This window comes from Mastigoproctus giganteus, chromosome 3, assembly GCF_048544385.1.
Source record: "Mastigoproctus giganteus isolate SK-2022 chromosome 3, ASM4854438v1, whole genome shotgun sequence".
Classification (NCBI taxonomy): Eukaryota; Metazoa; Arthropoda; class Arachnida; order Uropygi; family Thelyphonidae; genus Mastigoproctus; species Mastigoproctus giganteus.
The window spans coordinates 209,111,471-209,133,082 of record NC_143577.1 but is presented as its reverse complement, the minus strand read 5'-3'; the positions used below and the strand labels follow the sequence as shown (position 1 = coordinate 209,133,082).

General features: G+C 34.7%; 1 protein-coding gene across 5 annotated transcripts; it reads left to right on the top strand.

Annotated features, from left to right (window-relative positions):
* Nucleotides 1-358: 358 nt before the first annotated feature.
* On the top strand, nt 359-21,400 carry LOC150088645 (uncharacterized). 5 transcript variants are annotated; one of them, XM_090370844.1, is made up of 3 exons: nt 359-472; nt 11,029-11,235; nt 21,193-21,400. In XM_090370844.1, exons 2-3 carry the CDS (start codon nt 11,046-11,048, stop codon nt 21,309-21,311), a joined length of 309 nt encoding a protein of 102 aa, XP_090226970.1. In that variant the 5' UTR covers nt 359-472; nt 11,029-11,045; the 3' UTR covers nt 21,312-21,400. The 5 variants fall into 5 exon arrangements, with proteins under 5 accessions (XP_090226970.1, XP_090226971.1, XP_090226968.1 ...); XM_090370845.1 differs by lacking the exon at nt 359-472 and adding an exon at nt 640-1,024; XM_090370842.1 differs by lacking the exon at nt 359-472 and adding an exon at nt 1,074-1,140.
* The last annotated feature ends 212 nt before the right edge of the window (nt 21,401-21,612 follow it).

Genomic DNA, 21,612 nt, shown 5'->3' with positions numbered 1-21,612 from the left:
ATTTAAAAGAAATGGAAGCAAAGTACATGAACGAAGTAAAGAAATCAAGCAGCTACTTTGCTAGTCGAACTCAGATTTCAAAGAAAAAAAAGAGAAAGAAAGTAGAACCTTTAGTACATATAGTAAGCACAGTACCACAGAGAAGTGTTTGCCGACCTGGCTAGCCGGGTGGGTAAAGTACCTGCCTCGCAATCGAAAGGTCGCGGTTTCGAATTTCGCCTCGGGTTTGGATCAGAGTAGTGCAAAAACTTTGGGAGGTGCATTATGGCCACAGAAGCCGATGCGCCAACAACTAACCAAAAAAAAAAAAAAAAAAACCAGAGAAGTATTTGCTACTCTTTGTATAGTATTATCATGTGTTGTATTTGCGAATGAGAATTTTTAGAAACAGCCGACTAAATCGATAGTTTTCAGTCGATTATGGCCTCCACTAATTGTGTTCTTTGGTAATGTCCATGTTTTCTGTGAAATGGTAATAAAGTTTTTGTAAAATAGGCTTAAGAGTATAAGTTGTAAATCTTTGTTAGGTGGTGAGTTAGAGTGAATAATTACTTGAAATATAATTATCTACTTATTTTGTGTGGAATATAATAGTAGACCCTCGTGAATTTATCCCGGTTGCTATTTCTGTGCTATATACAATCTCCCCTGCCTTTCTTGTTAATAATAATTTGTTCATTGTGTTGTAAGATAGTATATAGCTTACCTATAAATTATCAGTAACTTATTGTTCGGCATACCCGTTTCCATCCCAAACGATAGTTATTTTGAATTAGTATATCATATTGCAAATAATAAAATTCTCTTTAGCCATCCCTTGCTTTCTCTGCGCCGATGGTATTTAACTAGGATACTGGAAAATTGGTATTTGGTTTCCTACTCAGGCAAAAGGCAGTTACTCAATGTGACCGTATATAAATCGCGTAAGAAGAGTAGTGAAATCGCTGTATAATGATTTCCCGATTTATGAACTTTTTGCTTTACGAAGAATTTTAGCATTGTAAATTCGATTGATTTGCGAACTGTAAGCCCAATCTTAAAGTCTTCTCAGACGCACAGTAGTAAAATATATCTATATATATATATATCTTAGTATTCTGTGTTCTCAGATTAGCAACTCAAAGCACCAAGAATGACTCGGTAGGGAATATTTTCGATATATGTGCATTTAACGCTGTACACACGTGTAAGATTTTGTGTTTGTAAAATCAGTGCTAATACTAAAAATTTCGTATACACACTACAATTTTTTTATACATAGTATGATACTGCGTTTTACTGTGCGATACACACGTATGTGATGTACAATATTAACAGATATGAAAATTTGTTTTTGAGAAGTGTCAAATTTATATTATGTCAGGCCGCCACAAATTTAGTAATGGCAAAATGATGTAAGGAAGCTAGCTTATAGCCTTTACTGGGAAAAAAAAAAAAAAAACCCTACCGGTTTCATTAGTGCACCCCATCTAATAATAGAATTTTGTTACTCTGGCCGAAAGCCGATTTTACACATCTATTCTGCAACCATTCTTTTCCAATTTAAATTTATGTCCCCTTGTGTCTCATCTAAGAAAGAATAAGAATGTTGTCAACATTTAGTTTACTCAATCCATTTAAAGCGCTAAACACTTCAATCACTTCTTGCAGGTGCCTAGTTTTCAGGCAGTCTTGGTAAGAATACCCTTTGGTGCTTTCTGACAAATCACTGAATGCAGTTAATGTAGAATGTGCATAATTTTATTCTTGTTAAAAAGAACAGAATGGAATTCACACCATGCATATCAAATAAAAGATTAGAGCAGATTTCGGTTTTAAGGTGTAGGACACTGAATCTTTACAATGAATAAATGTTTAATGCACATTTATTGAAGAAAGAGTTCACCATTATTTCTACTGTTTTTAAAGTGTTCTCACATAAGGTTAGTAGGCAAATAAACATAAGTATTTGCATCGGTTCTGAAAGGTGTGTGTGTGTTTTTTGTTTTTTTTTGTTTGTAAAATTTTAAAAAAGATTTATCTTTAATAGCTTATAATTTCATTACCTTACCAGTTTATGCAAGTAACATTAATTGATCATTTCAGTCATTAGCATTAACCCTAAAAAAAGAGTTAATACTAATGCATTATTATTTTTTTTTTTCTATCAAAAAATGTCATAGAAATTGATACTAACACATAAGTGCTGGAATAAATTGCTGCAATGGGTAGTTGAGGCTGACAGCTTTGAGAAATTCAAAGGTCAACTGGATAGCTATCTCAATGAGGAGGGAATCACGTAGCTTATGTGATTTATTTTTTGGCTGGTGCAGTAAAAACCTGGAGCTTCGTTGTGTCATATTGTTAATACTCTCTGTATTTGCATGCATAATTTTGTTGTTATTTTAATAATGTGAATTATATTACTAAAATGTAATGTAAAACTTGCATTATCCAGAATATAACTCAAAACAGTGACTGTAGTAGTCTTTATCTGCTTTTATGTCATAATGGCTTTATCTTTTAAATTTTTTAATGCCCTCTGTCCTTCTCCTGATAAGTTAGGTTTATATGCTACGTTATGGTTATATTTAGTTAAAGTATGTGTCCTGTCTGCTATAAGGTTAGCATTATCTTGTTCTTTGATCTTCCTAGCCCCTCTTTCTGTTGCTGTCAGTAAGAATAAAATTTATTGGTGATATGCTAAAATTTAATCCGAGAACATTCAACTTATGCACTGTGAGAACCACTTACACTTGATTCAAGGTAAAAGAGTTTCCTATTATTAATACTGACAACCAATTGGAAACTCTTTTACCTTGTGTGCAAGTGGGTTCTTTTTCTTATACTTCCCAGGAAATTTTTCAGTTGACTTTTTTGTGGTATTTTTTCTAATCCCGTCCAGACGCTTCTTGTGGATCTTTAATTAGAAACAGCTATCTTTGTTCTGCAAGATGTTCCTTCCTGGTCTGTGGCACAGCAGTACTGCTTCTTATGGGTAAACACTTTGTTTCTCTTCCTAAGAGTCTTATATGTTTTGTATATGTTAGTTTTAATATCTTTGTTGCCTTCACTGTATTGATCACATCTTTCAGTTGTATTCCCTTGTTGATCTCCACAACCTTTGAGAAATTCAGCCTGCAACTTTGCATGGGAACAAGGACCTTGTATATGTTTGTAATGTGATGCTTATTTATTGAAATATTTATCATGGTTTCTAAATTGTTGTAATAGTTCATTTCTTGATGGTATTACCTGCAAAGAAAACACCTCATTTAAGGACATGATTATGCCAAATACGGGCAGCACACAGTCTATTTATTGAAAAGACAAGAGAGGTATGAGGAGATGTTAGGATGAAGCTGCAAATAGAATTTCTGAAAAGTTGTACTGTTCACTGGGTTATACAAAATGGAATACAGCTGAAAGATCTAATCAGTTCAGCAAAGGCAACAAGTACATTACTAGCAGAAACAAAACTTATTAAAAGCTTACTTTATAAAAAGATAAAAGAAGTAGCTGATCATCAGGAGCTTTACTGATAGGTCATAAGGCTGTAAGGCACATTCTGCAGTATGAAAATAGATGTTTCTGGTTAAAGATCTTTAAAGAGGTATCTGGAGAAGATTAGAAAAATGACCACATAAAAGCTGGTAGGTATGAAAACAAGTGCCAACTTGCACTTGGTTCGTGGTAAGAGAGGTTGCAATTCAGTTCTCACAGCATACGAGTTGAATGTTCTAGTGCTGAGCATATAACCAAGAAATTTCCAACTTATTGGCTACACTGCAACAAGAAAAAAAAAAGGGACTAGCAAGGGGGATTGAAGAACAAGGTAAAGTTAACTTTATAGTGGATGCAGCACAACACTTTAAAATATAAGCCTAACTTAACAGAAGCAGACCAGAGGATTTTAAAAAATTTAAAAGATAACTCCATTAAGTTATTAAATAGAGCATATTACATTATTAAAGCAATGAACCGTTTATGCAACAGGAGACATAAAGATAGAGAAAGTTAATCTTGAAATGTAAAAAGATCAATAAAGCACAATTTTTTAGACCCATAAATAGTAAAGTCCCCATCATGTTTGGTAACATTAAAATTCATAAAGAGGGTAATTCCATAAGGTCTATTCTGAGTAGTAAGTTTGGCCCAGCACAGAACTCAGCCAGTTGGCTGGTAAAATTATCACTACCCAAGGAGAACATAACTAACTCAGAGGATTTCATCTAAGGGATTAAACAGGAACACGTAATAAATTGGGATATTCTATCAAATCTCAACGTGAATATGGTTTCCAACATCCTGTTGTTAAATTTTTAGATATTACCTGTCTTGGCGCATTATAGCCTTAGTCGCTAATGCGCCAATAAAATCCAAACCAAACCAAACCAGCATCCTGTTGAACCAAGTTATTATTGTAGAAAGAGAACTGCAGGTTGGGAAATAACAGTGCCACAAATTACAGTAATAAGATATTACCTAACAGAATCGTTATTCATCTCATAAAATTAATATTAGAACCAAGTTACTTTAAATATGAAAGACAGACATCAGCACGGGGAACCTATTGTGAATGATTATTGCAGATCTGTTGAAAGAGATAGCAGCCACCTGAAAGGCTGTGTAAGGCCTTCTCTATGGATTCATTTCATGGTTTACATATTCATAATTTTGGAACATCGTCAAAAAGAATTACTTAAATTGAAAGAATATCTGAACAACATTCATCAGACCATTGAGATTGGAGCTTGCTTTACTTTGATGTCCACGTGTCTAATCACCCACAAAAAATTAAAATAAGTATCAGAAATTTAATGAGTAGATGTTTAAAAATTTGTGATAATGATGAAAAGGAAATCAATACTATTGAAAGGTTATTATTAAACAGTGGGTGCTCAAGTCATATAAATAAGACCATAGAAAAATATGAGCAACAAAAGCAATAACACATGGAATGTTGTTGGTTATTAAAAACAGTAGTAGTGATTCGATAGATAAGCCATAGGGAAAAAACAACAAAAATAATCTGAAAAACCTGTCCTCAGGTGGTTTTAAGCCAATTAATAAAATGGGGTGTTTATTCAAAGATTTGGCAAAATATTATAATAGAAAATGTAATATACAAAAAATAAGTGTAAGAGCAGAAAGGTATACATAGAGAAGAAGAGGAGATTTGAAACTTTCTTAGATAAACACAACAAACAGATTGCTAAAGGGAACACCAGTGAATTTAGTAGAGAACATGCTGGAATATATCTTGCAATAGAAACTTTGTGATAACCAGAGTGGGGGAGGAGATTTTGAGAAAAGAGGCTACGGCAGAGCATCGAAAATCCGAATGTCAATAGGCTGAACGAGCCAGCATGTATTTTTTTTTTTTATACTGGTGCCATAAAATAATTACAATAAGTGCCAGTTATTGTTTTTTTTTTTTTTTTTTTTTTGTTAGTTGGCACATCGGCTTCTGTGGCCATAATGCACCTCCCAAAGTTTTTGCATTTTACTCTGATCCAAGCTCGAGGCGGGATTCGAACCCACAACCTCTGGGTTGCTAGGCAGGCACTTTACCCACCTGGCTAGCCCGGTCGGCACCAGTTATTGTAATCACCTTTGCAAATAAAATTTTGATTCTATTAAATGGCATTTCCAATAAGCAAAAATCAGAGGAATATTTTCCACAGGCTATAAAAATAAAGATATAAAGCACAAATTTATACTTTTTTCCCTTACTAATTAACAAAATTAAATGATACTTGAAAATCAGAAAAATATTATGTGCAGGTTATTAAAATAAAAATAAATTTATGCGTACATACAGTACTAACTAAACATAACACTTTGTAATCTGATATTTCTGTTCAATGACATATTTTTTTTCTGAGGTTGTAAAAGTTAAAACAGTAAAATATTTGTCAATCAATAACAAAGAACATGGCATGCAAAAATTGCAACTAACACGATACGCACAAGTGAGATACGGAGTAAAAAGATTCTGAACAGAGTTTTTCCAGTTTTATTTTACTGTACTTGTAGTTTTCTTCACCTTTTAAAAGGAAGCAAAAATTTTTAACAACTGAATCGAAGATTGAGATTTTAAACAGACTTTCAAAGGGAGAAAGCGGGTCTTCTTTAGCAAAATTTTACGAACTTAGAAAGTCAACCATAACAGACATTAAAAACAAGGAAAAATTTTTTTCCTTGAAGATGCCGAAATTAAGAGATTTTGCAACATTTAATAATTTAAAGATAACAAATACATTTTTTAGAAAACGTGATATACATGGTCGGCAAGAGGTACACAATCAATAATAGACTATGTAATAGTAAATCAAAAATTAACAAAACAATGTTGAGATACTAGGGTGTTTAGAGGATATGATATTAATTCAGATCATTTTTTAGTGGCTTCAAAAATAGAGTTATGGGCTAAATGGAAGAAGAGAAAAGCTATTAAATAGGAGAAGGAGGATTTGGGTTATAAAGTATATCTACTTCAAGAAGAAAGTATACAAAATGTATATGAAAAAAGGATTAAAGACAAAATAAGTAAAACATCGGAGAGAGAACAAATAGAAGAAGAATGGAATAATATATGAAATATAATTGAAAAGATAGCAAAAGAGACACTAGGACAATTCAGGAAAAATTATAAGAAGAGGGGGGTAAAGATATGGAATAAAGAAATAGCTAAAGCAGTACAAGATAAACAAGATAAATATCTTAAAAATATATACAAAACAGGACAAGTGAGAATGAAGAAATATATAAACAAGAACACAATAAAACAAGATATAATAAGGAAGGCTAAAGTAGAGTCATGGGATAGATTTATAAGCACAATAGAACATGATGTTCATGGAAAACAAAATTTGGCATTTAAAATGATGAAACACTTGAATAGCACAGAGAAAGACACTTCAAGAATAAATATAATAAAGGAAGAACAATGGAAAAAAACATTATGAAGAATTGTGGAAAGACCCAACATATCAAACAGAAGAGATACAGTTAGACCCAGTCAGTGACATAGATCCGATAACGAAGAATTGGAGAAGGCATTGAAAGCTACAAAAAATAGGAAAGCAGTAGGAATGGATGGTATAAATGCAGAACTGATCAAGTATGAAGGAAGTTTTTTGAAAGACAGGATACTAAATTTATTTAATAAATGTTGGGAACAATATAAAATACCAGAAGAATGGAAGATAGCAAAAATTATTTCAATATTTAAAAAAGGAAATAGAAATGATACAAAGAATTATAGAGGGATCAGCATACTAAATACAGTATATAAAAGTATAGCAAAATAATAAATAATAGAATTAAAATTATCTATGATGAAATATTAATAGAAGAACAGGCAGGATTCAGAGAAGGAAGATCATGTACAAATGATATATTTATATTAAAACAAATAATAGAAAAACAAAAAGAGTTTAATTTTGAAATGCATTTAGCATTTATAGATTATGAAAAAGCATTTGATCGAGTAAACAGATGAAAACTATGGGACATATTGAGTAATAAAGGATACCCAAAGCATCTTACAAAAATAATACAGAGTTTATATCAAGGAACAAAAATAGTAATAAATACAGGTAATAAATTAACAGAAGAGAGTATAATAAATCAAGGAGTTAGACAGGAATGTAGCTTGTCACCAACGTTGTTTAACATATATATCGAGGATATGATATGTAAATGGAAAGAAGAAATTAATACAGGTATATATTTAAATATGAAGAATAGGATTAATACACTGTTATTTGCAGATGATCAAGTAATTATTCAAGATAGTGAAGATAATTTACAAAGAGCAGTATTTAAATTAAACCAAATAACAGAAGAATATAAAGTTAAAATATCAACAATGAAAACTAGAACAATGGCTTTTAAGGGGAAAAATATGGTGAGAACAAAAATAGTTATAGACAATAAAATATTAGAACAAGTAAAACATTTTAAATATCTAGGATGTGATATAACATGTGACGTCGAAGAAGATATGAACCAGAAATTGGCAAAATTTCAAAATATATGTGGAACAATAAAAAGAACTCTGGCTAAGAAAACAAGGAAAAAAAACAGTTGAAATTTTACAAAGTAATGGCAACACTTCTTTATGGTTCTGAAACATGGATACCGAAACAAAGAGACATTGATAGAATACAAGCTGCAGAAATGAAATTTTTAAGATATGTTAAAGGATGTACAAAATTAGATAAAATACCAAACATAAATATTAGAAAGGAATTAAAGATTTACTCAATTAATGAAAAAATTATAGAATATAGACAAAGATGGAAAGAACATGTAGAAAGAATGGAAGATAATAGATTTCCTAAATTAGCTTACACATATAGAGCAAAAGGAAAAAGAGACAGAGGAAGACCGAAGAAAAGATGGGCAGACCTCTTCGAGATCGGAACAGGCGGATCACCTAATCCGTGAAGGAAGATAAGATAAGATGCCGTTTATTCGTGGTTCACACAGAGACGAAGTTTAGGGGAACCCATACCTGGACCTTTGTCTGAAAAGGCAGTGGATTTTAACAAAACATTAGGTGGTCCCTCACCAGTGTTTTTATTTATAAACTTACTAAACTTTTTTTGTCTCCAGAATAGTATTTTTGATAAGTTCGAAAATCCGAACTACCCCCAGTCCCAATTAGTTTGGATTATCAACGCTCCTGTATTTTGTATTAAACAGATATAAAAGGGGAAACATGGGGAAATTATGGAGCTGGCTTTTCAATATAGGATTAAGAAGAGAGTAAATGGAGTGGGGATGGAATAAATGGGCTGTGAGAATGCTAAGTACTGGACTAGAGACTCTTTTGAACATGTAATGATGGCAGTTTGAAAAAAGCAGATTTATACTCACTTTAACTCAATGTGCATGTAAACAATGACCTAGCATAGAGGTTGTAGCATGATGCTTATTTATTATAATGTATAAAGTGCTGTAATAGTTCATTTCTTGAAGGAGGGTGATTCTGTATGAAAAGTTTTACAAATTTTGATTTCTAAAAGTTGGAAGTTACACAAAAGTCTATTTACTTTGTGTTTCAGATAATGGAAATATAAATAAAAGTAAAAACTGCTCATGAAAATCTGGTGGCTTGTTAAATTGATGTTTTTTACTTTTTCTCAGTTCATATTATATGCCAGTGTGGACACCTTCAATTTCATGACACTCAGTACCACACAAATTAGTTCATTATTTTGCTGTTCTCTCTTTTCCGGTATGTACCATTTTGAGTTTAGTTTTGGTATTAATTCTGAGTTATCCTGCATTTTCAAAGCATTTTAAATATTACAAACTAACTGATGTCATTTAAATGAACCCTCATCCTAGTCACCTACTGGGCTTTCACTCATATGCAACTAGTTCTCAGCTGTGAATTGCATCTTTAATCTCTTTCAAAGGTTAGTAAATTAACCTTTGAAACTTGACCCTAAATATACTTACATCAGTTAGAACGCTCCTCTTCAAGACCTATGTGAGGTTTGCCTTGAAGAGGAGCATTTTCTGACAGGCTTTCAGCGTATGGTTGTGCCTGGTTGAGCAGGCGGGCGATGCCTTAGATTTAACATCAGAGAGGAAGAGAATCAATGAATTAGAGGTTATATGGCAAAACCAATGGACCAATTTTGAGAATGGGTGGCATATGCTTTCATTCCCTCCATCCAGACTGTGAGCCAGCAGCAGCCGTGGCTCCGGTTTGGCTTAGCTGTCTGCTGTGTCCTGAGGTCGAGGCTGTTCCAGTTGGGGCTTGTGACCTTAGATCTCTGCTTTTGTGGGAACCAGCCTTCACATTGTGCTTGAATGTCCACGCTATCTGGACCTCCGAGCGAGGGATGCTTGCTCTTACTCATTCCACTTTGGTGGAACTTTGTAATAACAGAGAGAACTTTGGCATGTTTGTAAAGTGTGTTTAGACGAAAAGTACTACTCACTGGATAGGGCAATCTATCTCCTCGTGGTGGGGACACTGTCCCTGCCATGAGGCCAAATGGTTGTTTGCTATTATTACTTGTTTGTTATTTGAGTTGATATTTGTGTTTTGCTTTGATTAATTTACTAACCCTTGAAAGAGATTAAAGATGCAATTCACAGCTGAGAACTAGTAGCATATGAGTGAAAGCCCAGTAGGTGACTAGGATGAGGGTTCATTCAAATGACATCAGTTAGTTTGTAATATTTAAAATGCTTTGAAAATGCAGGATAACTCAGAATTAATACACAAACAAAAACTAAACTCAAAATGGTACATACCAGAAAATGGAAAACAGCAAAATAAAATGAACTAAGTTTGTAGCTTTAAGATGAATATCTGTTAATGTAAATACAGTAGAGTGCCGAAAATCCAAACGTCAATAATTCGAAACATCAATAGTCTGAACAAGCCGGCATTTATTTTTTTTAAGCACTGGTTATTATGATCACGTTTACGAATTAAATTTTGATTCTATTAAACGGCAATTCTAATAAGCGAAAATCAGAGTAATATTATCCACATAAAAATGAAGATAAAAAGCACAAATTTATACTTTTATTTCCTTACCAATTAACAAAATTAAATGATATGTGAAAATCGACAAACAAACTGAATGTTGTCCAGCTCAACTACTCTTGCTGAAAAAAGTGAGATTTGGCAACAAAGAAACGAAGTTCGAAAATGGTGCAGAAAAAAAATAAGTGCTGTGATTATTTTCGTTAAAGGCTGCCTATACATGTATGTTATTGTGGCTGAAAGTAAAACTTAAGTGTTTTTATTTCTAAACTTACTAAGGGGTCTGAACTACCCCTGGTGCTTTACTGTACTGTATTTATTAAGTATTCTGTGATTTTGTATTTTATCTGTTAAATTCTGTATCATCAAAATTTTCCAGATAAAATATTCATGTGTTGATGGAACATACCAGAAAATGGAGAACATTTTCTGGTATGCTTATTTACTAGTAAATTTTTTTTTTTGTTGGTTCTTTTTAAATAAATCTATTGTGTGTACCTAATATGTTAAAATTACACTTTTGGTAGGTTTACTTGAAATCATAATGGGTCTCTTGCTCTATAAACTGAGGGTGTTTATTCGTTCTTTTTTTCCACCAATTGAAGAAACTGTTGCTAGAAAGTGGTCAAGAAGGCTAAATTTTGTTTATATATTAATTGCATGGAATGCTGTAGGTTATGGAATCTACTCTTTAATTTCAAATCAGTCCAATGCAGATAATAAGCAATCTGATGGTAAATTTTTATAATTTTGTTAAAATTTGTGATTTTTGGATAATAGAATATAATTAACTTTGCTTTATACTAGTTTTAGCACAACAATTTTTTTCAGTTTTTAAAACATCTCATCTCCATATTTTGTTAAAATTAACTTCAAGTTATTTTTAGCATCTCCTTATTATAAAAAGTATGGATAATAAATAAATTTTAACTGATTATTATTAGAATTCAGTACTGTACTCATAACATATCAATAATCAAAAATTTTTAATTAGCAAACCACTAATTTGATATGAGGCTAAGATGACTAGATCTGGGTTTGAATCCTATCAAAGACTGGAGGAATTTATAGAGACTTTAGTCAGGGCTGTAGTTAGCTAATTTCAGGCAGAGGGATTTGGATTCCCCCTCCCGTGAGTTATTCTGGGTTTTTCAGTTTATACAACATAATAATGTTGTGTAAATTGTTGTATAATAATATGCACATTGCAATATGACTTCATATGCTAATGCACTATATACATTATAATAACAACATCCCTTTAAATACTAATGTGCTACATAAATAATAACATCCCTTTAAATACTAATGTGCTACATTAGTAATAACAACAACATCCTTTATATACTAATGTGCTATATAAATAATAACAACAACAGCAACAAATGAGTATGGTTATTAAATACTGATGTCAACTACTTCAATGCATTCTGTGCTTTTGTTAATATAATTAAGAGGATGGACCAAACCACAAAGAAAACCATGAGAAACAGTCATGATATGAATTCACTTTGTATCTAGTGGTTAAGCTATTTAAGCTAGAATGAGGAATAAAACTAAAGCAGCAAGCCTTTCCAGATTAAAATGTTTAGTTACCTACTATACAGGGTGTTTCAAAAGTGATGGTCAATAATTTAAAGGCGAACTCTACAGACTACAATATGTAAAAAAAGCCTAGTGAACATGGGTCCTTAAGTGAATCGTTTTCAAGATATTGCACATTTCTAGTTGGGATCCACCACTGACTTGTTTGTTTATACGCATGCTCGTTCTCTTCCTTTCCCCTCTCTCAATGCTCTGAGATGTAGCAGGCATAGTAGTACTTGTCAAAGGATAGTCAACATGGAAAGAGGTTACAGCAACGAAGAGTATGTGGACACGCACTTCATGTATGGTAAAGCCAATGGCAGTGCACTCTAGGCTGCATGTTTGTACCAAGAAGCATTTCCCTGCCGAAGGCAGCCCAATAGGTGCACATTCATCAGGGTACATCAATACCTTAGAGAACATGGGCACTTTGCATATGGAGTACGAGCAGGTAGGCCCAGAAGCATAACACCTGATGTTGAGGAAAGGGTGTTAGAAAGAATAGAACAAAATCCAGGAATTTTGACAAGGAGAGCTGCTCTGCTGCTCTACTGAGTCATAGCAGTATGTGGCAAATTTTACATCGCCAATTACTGTACCCCTACCATATCCAGCGTGTACAAGGTCTCAGAAATACAGACTACCCTCCCAGAGTGAACTTCTGCCAGTGGATGCAACAACAGCGTGTCCTGAACCTCCAATTTTTAAACAACATTTTGTTCACTGACAAAGCTGGGTTTACTTGTGATGGTATTTTTAATTTTCATAACTGTCACGTTTGGTCCGACGAAAATCCGAATGCAATTCAAGAGTCACGACATCAGCAATGTTTCTCACTGAATGTCTGGACAGGACTACTAGAAGACCGTCTAATTGGACCACAATTTCTGCCAAGCAGGCTAACAGGAGAGCTGTATCTTCAGTTCCTGCAGAATGTTCTTCCAGACCTCCTTGATGATGATAATGTTCCATTTCAGCAATGCCAGAACATGTGGTTTATGCATGATGGTGCACCAGTACATTTTGCTGGAGTTGTGACTCGGTATCTAACTAGAAGGTATGGTTGGCAGTGGATAGGTAGAGATGGGCCTGTAATGTGGCCTCCCAGATCACCAGACTTAAATCCTATGGATTTTTTTATCTGGGGTCATGTAAAAATCTTGGTGTACACTTCTGACATTAACACAGTTGAGGAATTGCAGCGTCGGGTTGAAGGAGCCTTTCAGCAAAACAGAAATGACCCAGGAATGCCTAAGAGGATTTACAACTCAATGCAGAGAAAACTACAAAGCTGTGTATGGATGCAAGGGCAGCATTTTGAACACCTTTTGTAACATCCTGTAACATGTAACATTTGTAAAATCCTGTGGTGTTGAAACCAAAAATTAAAAATGTATTATCTTATGTTTAATAAAACCACCCTCAGCAAAGGATTCGCAGCTTTTTGCTAAACTAGTGCTCCCATAGTCAGTAGCGGATCTTAACAGAAAATGTGCATTATCTCGAAAATGGTTCATTTGCGGCCCAATGTTCACCTGGACTTTTTTGCTTATTTTAGTTTGTACTTTTCACCTTTAAATTATTGACCATCATTTTTGAAACACCCTGTATATGAACAGAAATTAAAAATGAAATCAGTGTATGCATTTCATGAGTGCTATTTAAAAAAAACGTAATAGGACTAAACAGAACTATTTATTGGCAATGTAGCAAAGAACATATACTGGCAACGTTCAGCTATCTTATATGGCAGTGCCACTTATTATGAGTATCATCAGTTGTGAATAAATATTGGTGAAGTGTATATGTATTTAATTGCCTACACAAAAGATCCAACTATGGAGGAAATTCTGAAATTAGGCTTTGTATTTACTTGATGAAAAACTCTTATAAAATATATTCAATATGATAATGTCATCAATTGACATAAAGAATTTTCTGAAGACAGAATCCATAGAGGATGAACATGAAACAGGACAACTTTCAGTTTTGCAAAACAAAGGTTTGATGGACAAAGCTGCTGTCATTTTCAAAAAAATCACATAATTGTTTGTGAACTTGCCCATGTGTTATCAATTTCGGTAGGTAGTGTAAATGTGATCGTGCAAACTGATTTGGGGGGAATGAAACAAGTGTGCAGTCATTACAGTCCCAAGTTGGTAATGCCAGATAAATGGAGTACACAGCAACTAGTGTCAAAAATTTCAAGGTAGTTTTGAAGAACTGAATAATGTATTTTTTTGTGATATCATTACCATTGATGAACTACAGGCATTTCATTTTGATCCCATTATTGTTGTTGTTATTATTATTATTATTATTATTAGCCATATATGGTGCAAGGAAGCCTCAGGCTGCACCAGCAAAAAAAAAAAAAAAAAAAAAAATTTCTGAATTACCAAGAGAGAGAGAGAGAGAGAGAGAGAGGGGGGGCGGGGGCGGTTGTGCTGAGAATTTTTTGGCACAAGGGCCTCCGGACCATATTGTGCCTGTTCATTCATCATTAATTTATGACTAAATATTTTATATTATAGTTATCAGAGACGATTATATATATTTATGTGTGTCAAGTATTGAAACAGCTTTGAAATCTGCACAATTGCCAAGCACATGTTATAAAGTTAAAGATTCCTGAATTTAGCTAAAGAGGGAAAACTGGATTTCTGGATACTTGAATATTGAGGACACTATGGGAATATGTTTGATTGTTAATTGGAATTGACAGAAGGAACATTGAGGAGGATTCTCTCCCATAAGCAAGAACAGATGAGTTATATATGAATGACCGATTCGGAGTCTTGCCAAAATGACTTCTTCTCATGAAACTAGAAGTCCACAGTTAAGGATCTTTTTTAATCTGGAATAGTTTGTTATTGACTTGATCCCATTATAAAGCAGCTAATGGAAAACTCCCAGTTCTCACATTCAGTTTTGCAAGAAATAAGAGGACTGTAATTTATTCTCCTCTTTAGAGAATTATATGGGGGTCAGCATATAAAAATTTGGTTGATGGTAGTAGTGGAAAAATCATGTAAGAAAACAAGCTTATACAGCATCAGCCATACAAATAAAATAAAATTAATTAATTTAATAAAATAATTACCCACTGTTTGCCTATCCTTCTAATAATTTGACCTTTTTTTTTTTTTAAAGTTTATTCAGGCTACCTTTTGAGTTACAATTTAATATTGCTCAAATAGCTGTTAATTTTTAGCAATTTCGAATTGTAACTAAATTAATTTTTGGTCGTTAATATGGAGAGGGAAAAGAGTGGATGACAGAGTAGAATCTTGGGAGACTCCAGCATTAGTTAAGAAGTTCAAAGATAGTGCCACATGCAGTGAGCAGTGTGAGAGAAAGCTGGCTAGCCAGTTTCCAAAAATGGCAGGAAGCTTGTTTAGAAAGTCTTTATGCAAACGTGATTGAAAGCATTGAGATTAACTGTCTGAGTGTCTTCAAAATTTTTCATGATATTTGTACAAAGAAGATTAATGTGAGCCAGACTATTACCAGTTTGTTTGTTTGTTTGTTTGTTTTGATTTTATTGGCGCATTAGCTACTAAGGCTATAATGCGCCAAGACCATGTCATTTATAAAAAATTTAAACTTTCAGTGACCTAATTAGTTAGGTCACTATGTCAATTATATCTCTCTCTCATTTTTTTTTTTTTTTTCCGGCTTTCTTCTGTTTCCTGCCATCCGTTCTTTACTCCCCCCCCCCCTATTTTTCTCTTACAGAATGATTTTTTTTTTTTTTTTTTTTATTTATTATTATTATTTTTTATTTTTATTTATTTTTTTTTTGTGGGGAGGTGGTTTTCGTCCACCCGCCACCCCACTCTTCTCTCTGGTGAGGCGTTGGGCATGCCACACTGTCATCAGGGGCCATCTTCCCTATTGGCCCCTTCTGTTTCCTACCCTCCAGTCTTTTTGCCTTCCTCCCTTACTTTTCTCTTGCACAACGTTTTTTTTTTTTTTTTTAGTTTATATATATATATATATATTTGTGTGTGGGTGTGTGTGTATATATATTTTTATATACACACACACACTCATGCCCCCACAGGTCTAAATCTAAAAACATCAAAATTACTGCCCGACCTATTTGGCCCTAGAACAAGTTATCAGCGAACAACCCTACGCTCTGTTAAAATTACAACCGTTGCTCAAGAAACAGCGATCATCTCATTCTTAAATCTGGTCCTAGCCACTGAAATCCCAGGAAAGTAGGTGGCAGGACCCGCCAGAGTACTCTAGCTACAGTGGTACACCCGGTCAGCCTCCCCGTGGCATGGTGTGGTAACGTCGGGTCCCACTAGGGGCTCGGCGGCTAATAGACCGGAGGAACAAAGGGCACAACACAATATACAGCACATGACCCCCACACACTTCAAATCTCTGGCCCCGATACAATGTACACCCGCGGAGATGGGAGAAATCCCAGGAGCCGTTAGACACTAACATACCTTATACCTTATGTCAATGTTTTGTTTTATTAGAAGCGTATGTAAGTTCAATTATGTAAATATCTTGGGTCGAGCACGCATGTACTATTGTACATGTGGTTCCTCGCACCTCAGTATGTACTACAAAGCTCTCTTCATCCCTGCCATCACATATGGCTCCCCGTCTGGTATACGAGGGCGGCACTAGAAGTGAATAAACGGATCCTCGAAACCATTCAGAGGACCATCCTCCTTACTGTGTTGAGAGCAACTAGAACGACTAGCACGGCTGCCCTCCAAGTCCTGGTAGGAGTTCTGCCCCTGGATCTCGAAGCTATTCGCTGTGATCTGCTCTACCATCTTGCCAGAAACATATCGGCTACAATGTATGACCTCACCACTGACATCACTAATGACCGCAATTATGAGAAGAGAAGAATCACCGACCACCTCGTCCAGATTTGGCAGAGGAGATGGAGCAACACAGAAAAAGGTGCAGTGACCAGAAGATTCCTCCCCACTGTCACCAAGCTGTACCCTAAGGCACCAGCGTGATTTCACCCTGGTCGAAATACCACCTTCCTCCTTACAGAGCACAGCCCGTTTAAAGCTAAACCTCACCAACTTGGCATCATAAATAACGCGGACTGTCCCTGTGGCAACCCAGAGTCCTGGAGACACTTAATGTTTGAGTGCGATTTGTATGATGACCTACGACTACACCTAATAACAGCAATCCAATATATCCCAGACAACCAAGAACCCAGACTGTTAGACACTCAGGAGGACTACAAGGCACTCAGTCAATATGCCCAGGATCTATTTTCTAGAAGGAAAACAATGATAGAAACCAAAGGCAACCCGACTAGAAAGAATGCAGGAGGTCAAACAAGTAAAAAAAAAAAAAACTCAGCATACCACAGAAAGTCAAGACTTTAGGATGATTTGGTTGGCCTACTGTCGACCCAAAACTGCACTCCCTTGTGCGGTTTTTTTTTTTTTTTTTTTTTTCCCCGGGGAGGGGTATTTGCTCTTCTCCTCTCCTCCCCATATATTTTTTTTTTTTTTTTTTAATATTTTATTTTTTATTTTATTTTTATTTTTTCTATTTTTATTGTTTTATTTTTATTTATTTATTTATTATTTTTTTATTTTATTTATTATTATTTTTTTTTTCTTTTTTTCTCCTCGTCTCCCCATGTTGTGGGGCATGGGCATGCCCCACTTAAAATGGGGGATCACCTTCCTATCCGACCCCCTCTTCTTCCCATTTCATCCCCCCCGTATACACCCTCCCTTCCATTACTTTCTCTTGTACAGCGATTGCCCCACATGTCCAAATTTAAATCACATCAAATTTTGCCCGACCTTTTAGGCTCTCTAGAAATAGTTCTTTCAGCGTAAAACCCCACACAGCGCTTTCTAAATGCAATTTTACTTAAATCAACAGCGATAACTCCAACCTTTATTTTAGGTCCTAGTCACCGAAATCCCAGGAAAGTAAGTGGCAGGACCTGCCAGAGTATAATTTAGTCTCTTGGTACACCCGGCCAGCGTCCCCGTCGCTAGGTATGGTAACGCCGGGTCTCACTGGGGGCCCGGCGGCCAACAGGCCGGATGAACAATGGGCACAACAAACTACATACCACATGACCCATACATTATTTTTAAACCTCTGGCATCGACAGGGTACTGTCACTCGATACATAGAACATACGCGGAGATGGGAGAAATCCCCGGAGCCGTCAGACCCTCAACATACCTATACCTATGTCAAGAGGTATAAGAAAAATGTAAATTTTATAAACGAGCAAAAATATTTATTGATTTTAAAAATCTAAAAATAGCAGACACATTGTCATTGTCGGATAAAATCTGACTGAGTGTATACGGCTCAGTCAGATGATTAAAAGCAGTAAAACGAATATTACTAAAATCTAGACAATCAATTAAAATGTGTCTCATAGTTAAAATTGTGCCACAGGACACACACATAGGAGGGTCATCAGCCCTCAGCAAAAACGAATGAGTTAAATGACTGTGTCCTATGCAGGTCCGGGCAAGAACAACTTCCTCCTTACGATTCCTGCGCAGATTAGACTGCCACGGTTCAATTATAGGCTTTATACAATATAGTTTATTCCCAGTCTGTCTATTCCACGAGTCCTGCCATTGGGAGTGTATGTTTTGGTGTATTATTTGCCTGTAGTCTGTATAGGGGACTGAACTATTACCAGTGATTCATTAATGGATTGTATATTGGTGATACTTAATTGGATAGATGGTATCAAGATTATGTAAGAGTCAGCAGTTGATTGATTTCTTCATTACTTTAGAAAGAGTTGAGTTAAGTTCAGTAGAATGTAATTTGAAGGGAGCAATTTGTCACTCTCTAGGAATTGGCTAGACATGAGTAAATTTCTAAGCAGAAGGAAAAATACCATTGGAATAAGAGAGTGTAAAAAAAGACAAAACACAGGAGTAAATTCTGGAACAGGTTTTAAGAACACTGGAGAAATCCCGTCAATTATCTATCCCCAAATATGGCAATTAACTGTCACTAATGTGAAATGCTTCATTACCAAATATTAGATTGCCAAGAGATAAGTGCTGTTTTCAATGATAGTATTTTCAACTATATTAACCATTGGTGGCCTGAGTATGAAGGGTTTATTTGAGGAGTCTGGTAACATGTTACTTTTCAGCATAGTCCCCTTTGGAGTCAATACACTTTTGCTACCAATGCTTCAATGTGTTGATTCCAGTTGCAAACAAAATTTTCTCTTGGGCATTCAGGAATGCATCCACTACAGTAGTGATGTCATTGTCAGTGGGAAAATGAATATCACCCAACTATTTTTTTTAAAATTAGGAAATAGGTGAATCTGATTGTGCTAGATCTGGTGAATTTGGAGGATAATCCAAGATTTCAAAGCTGCGCTCATGCAGTGCAGCCATGGCAATGACAGACTTGTGAGCAGATACATTGTCCTGGTGGAACAAGACCCCTTTGCTGAGTTTTCTTCAGTGTTTGCCTTTGATGTTTACATGAAAACAGCTCACAAGGTCTAAATAATATGTTCTTGTAACTGTCTGATCTTTCTGAAAATAATCCACTAGCAACACTCCATCAACGTTCCAAAAATCTGATGCCATCACTTTGCCAGCAGAAGGAATTGACTTGACTTTCTTTGGAGGGGGAGAAGAGCTATGTCTCCACTGTTTGGACTGCTCCTTTGTTTCACATATGGACCTATGTTTTACATATGGTCACAAATCTTGTAAGGAAATTTGACAGATCTGTTTGAAAACAATGCAAATGTTGACTCGACTTGACAACTCTTGTGCATATTTGATCTGCTGTCAACAACTTTGGTACTCATCATGCTGACCTTTTTCATAAGTGAGAACCTCTGTTATTATGTGGTACACATTCAGATGAGGTGTCAGAGATCCTGGCAGTGTACCGAACTATCACTCATCACCAGATCATGCACGATATCAAGAACTTCTAGAGTGATGGACATTGTAGGTCTTCCACAGTGTGGGTCATCTTCCAGGCTCTCTCTCTCTCTCCCTTGTTTAAATTCTGCTGCTCACTTAACCATAGAAGAAGAAAGGGTATCCTCCCCTAATGTTGTAACCATATCCCCATGAATTTCCTTTTTTCCCAAATACTGGATGATTGTATGGTGACTGATTTGGTCCTTGCTAGAACCATCAGGAGGATGTTTTGTAATCTGATTATAAAATGGCTATCAAAATTACAAATACAAGATCTGTACATATAGTTGTAGAGCTAGACAGTTTTTATTGGTTGGTGTACTTAATTTAGCTCTTCTTTTAAAAAAAAAAAAAAAAAAAAGCAAGCTTGCTAATACAGTAGATTGTCAAAATAATGGCACATTGAGATAGGTGCCAATAAAAGAAAACTGCAAGTCATGTGATTACTGTATTTGTTTAAGTTTGCCATTTTGAAAGTGAATTCTGTACTGATATCATGGATTATATGCTCTTTTGCATTTATTTTAAACTAAAAACCCCTCACCATAGCTCCTAATGTTAATAAATCCCATACAAAGAAGAAAAGAAGAATAATTAAGAACATTAAAGTTTAGTGACAAACTTGATAGAAAATAGAACAGGTGTAAGTAGGAGTGTATTAATGGCAGAGTATAATATTGGCTCATCATGTTTGTTTTTTATGTACAGTTAATAAAATTGCATTCTTAATCTCTCTGTTTCTTTTTTAGCCTCATTATTTTTGCATTAAATATATTTAAAATAAAACTTTCTAGATAATGTAAAAATCAAAATAATGGCATCTTCAATCCCTGAAGGTGCCGTTATTCTGAAAGTTTACTGTACTAAAACCATATACATATGTCTATTTTTGGGTGGGACCTGACTGAGTACAACCCAATCCACCAGTAAAACCATGCCTATACTGGGTGTGTTGTACATGTCATTTTATATTTCAGAATTTATTATTTTGCTATATAGTGTTAAAATGCTGATGTTTTGTTCCTCTCAAAATATTAATCCGCTCTTTTATTGTTGAACTTGGTTTCTAAAATATTTAACTAATGTGAAAATCTATTTACTTGCTCTTTTCTAAGTTGTCATTAACAAATGCATTACATTATTTTTTTCTTTTAGTTCAATCTATTTTAAACAGAAGACATCGCCAAGAAAATATAAAAATTGTGCATATTAGTGGTCTCAATGTAACTACTGAAACCTTTAATAAAAATGAAGAAAACAGTGAAAAGCTATAAAAGTAGCTGCTTAGAATAAATGTTAAATGCTATTATACTTTTCTGTAGATCAAGTTTGGCATTTCTGAGAAATTAAATATAAGAAACTAAATACTTTGAGGTTCCTTTGTGTACTGACAAGTCATGACTGATTTTTTTTGATGTAAAACTTCCTTGGGGCACCTACAAAATTTCAACCAAGTAAATCTGATTGGTCAAGAAAAATGCATCACAGAAGTGATTATGTCATCCACGGCTTCCACTAGAGATGCTTCCCATGCTCCCACCACTAATAGTGTGATTAGAGTACATGGTGCATTTT

Excerpts from the sequence above, each read along its gene's own strand:
- LOC150088645 (XM_090370841.1), top strand. Across the intron at positions 11,236-21,192 it reads AGATAATAAGCAATCTGATG|TTCAATCTATTTTAAACAGA; the intron begins GTAAATTTTTAT and ends TTTTTCTTTTAG.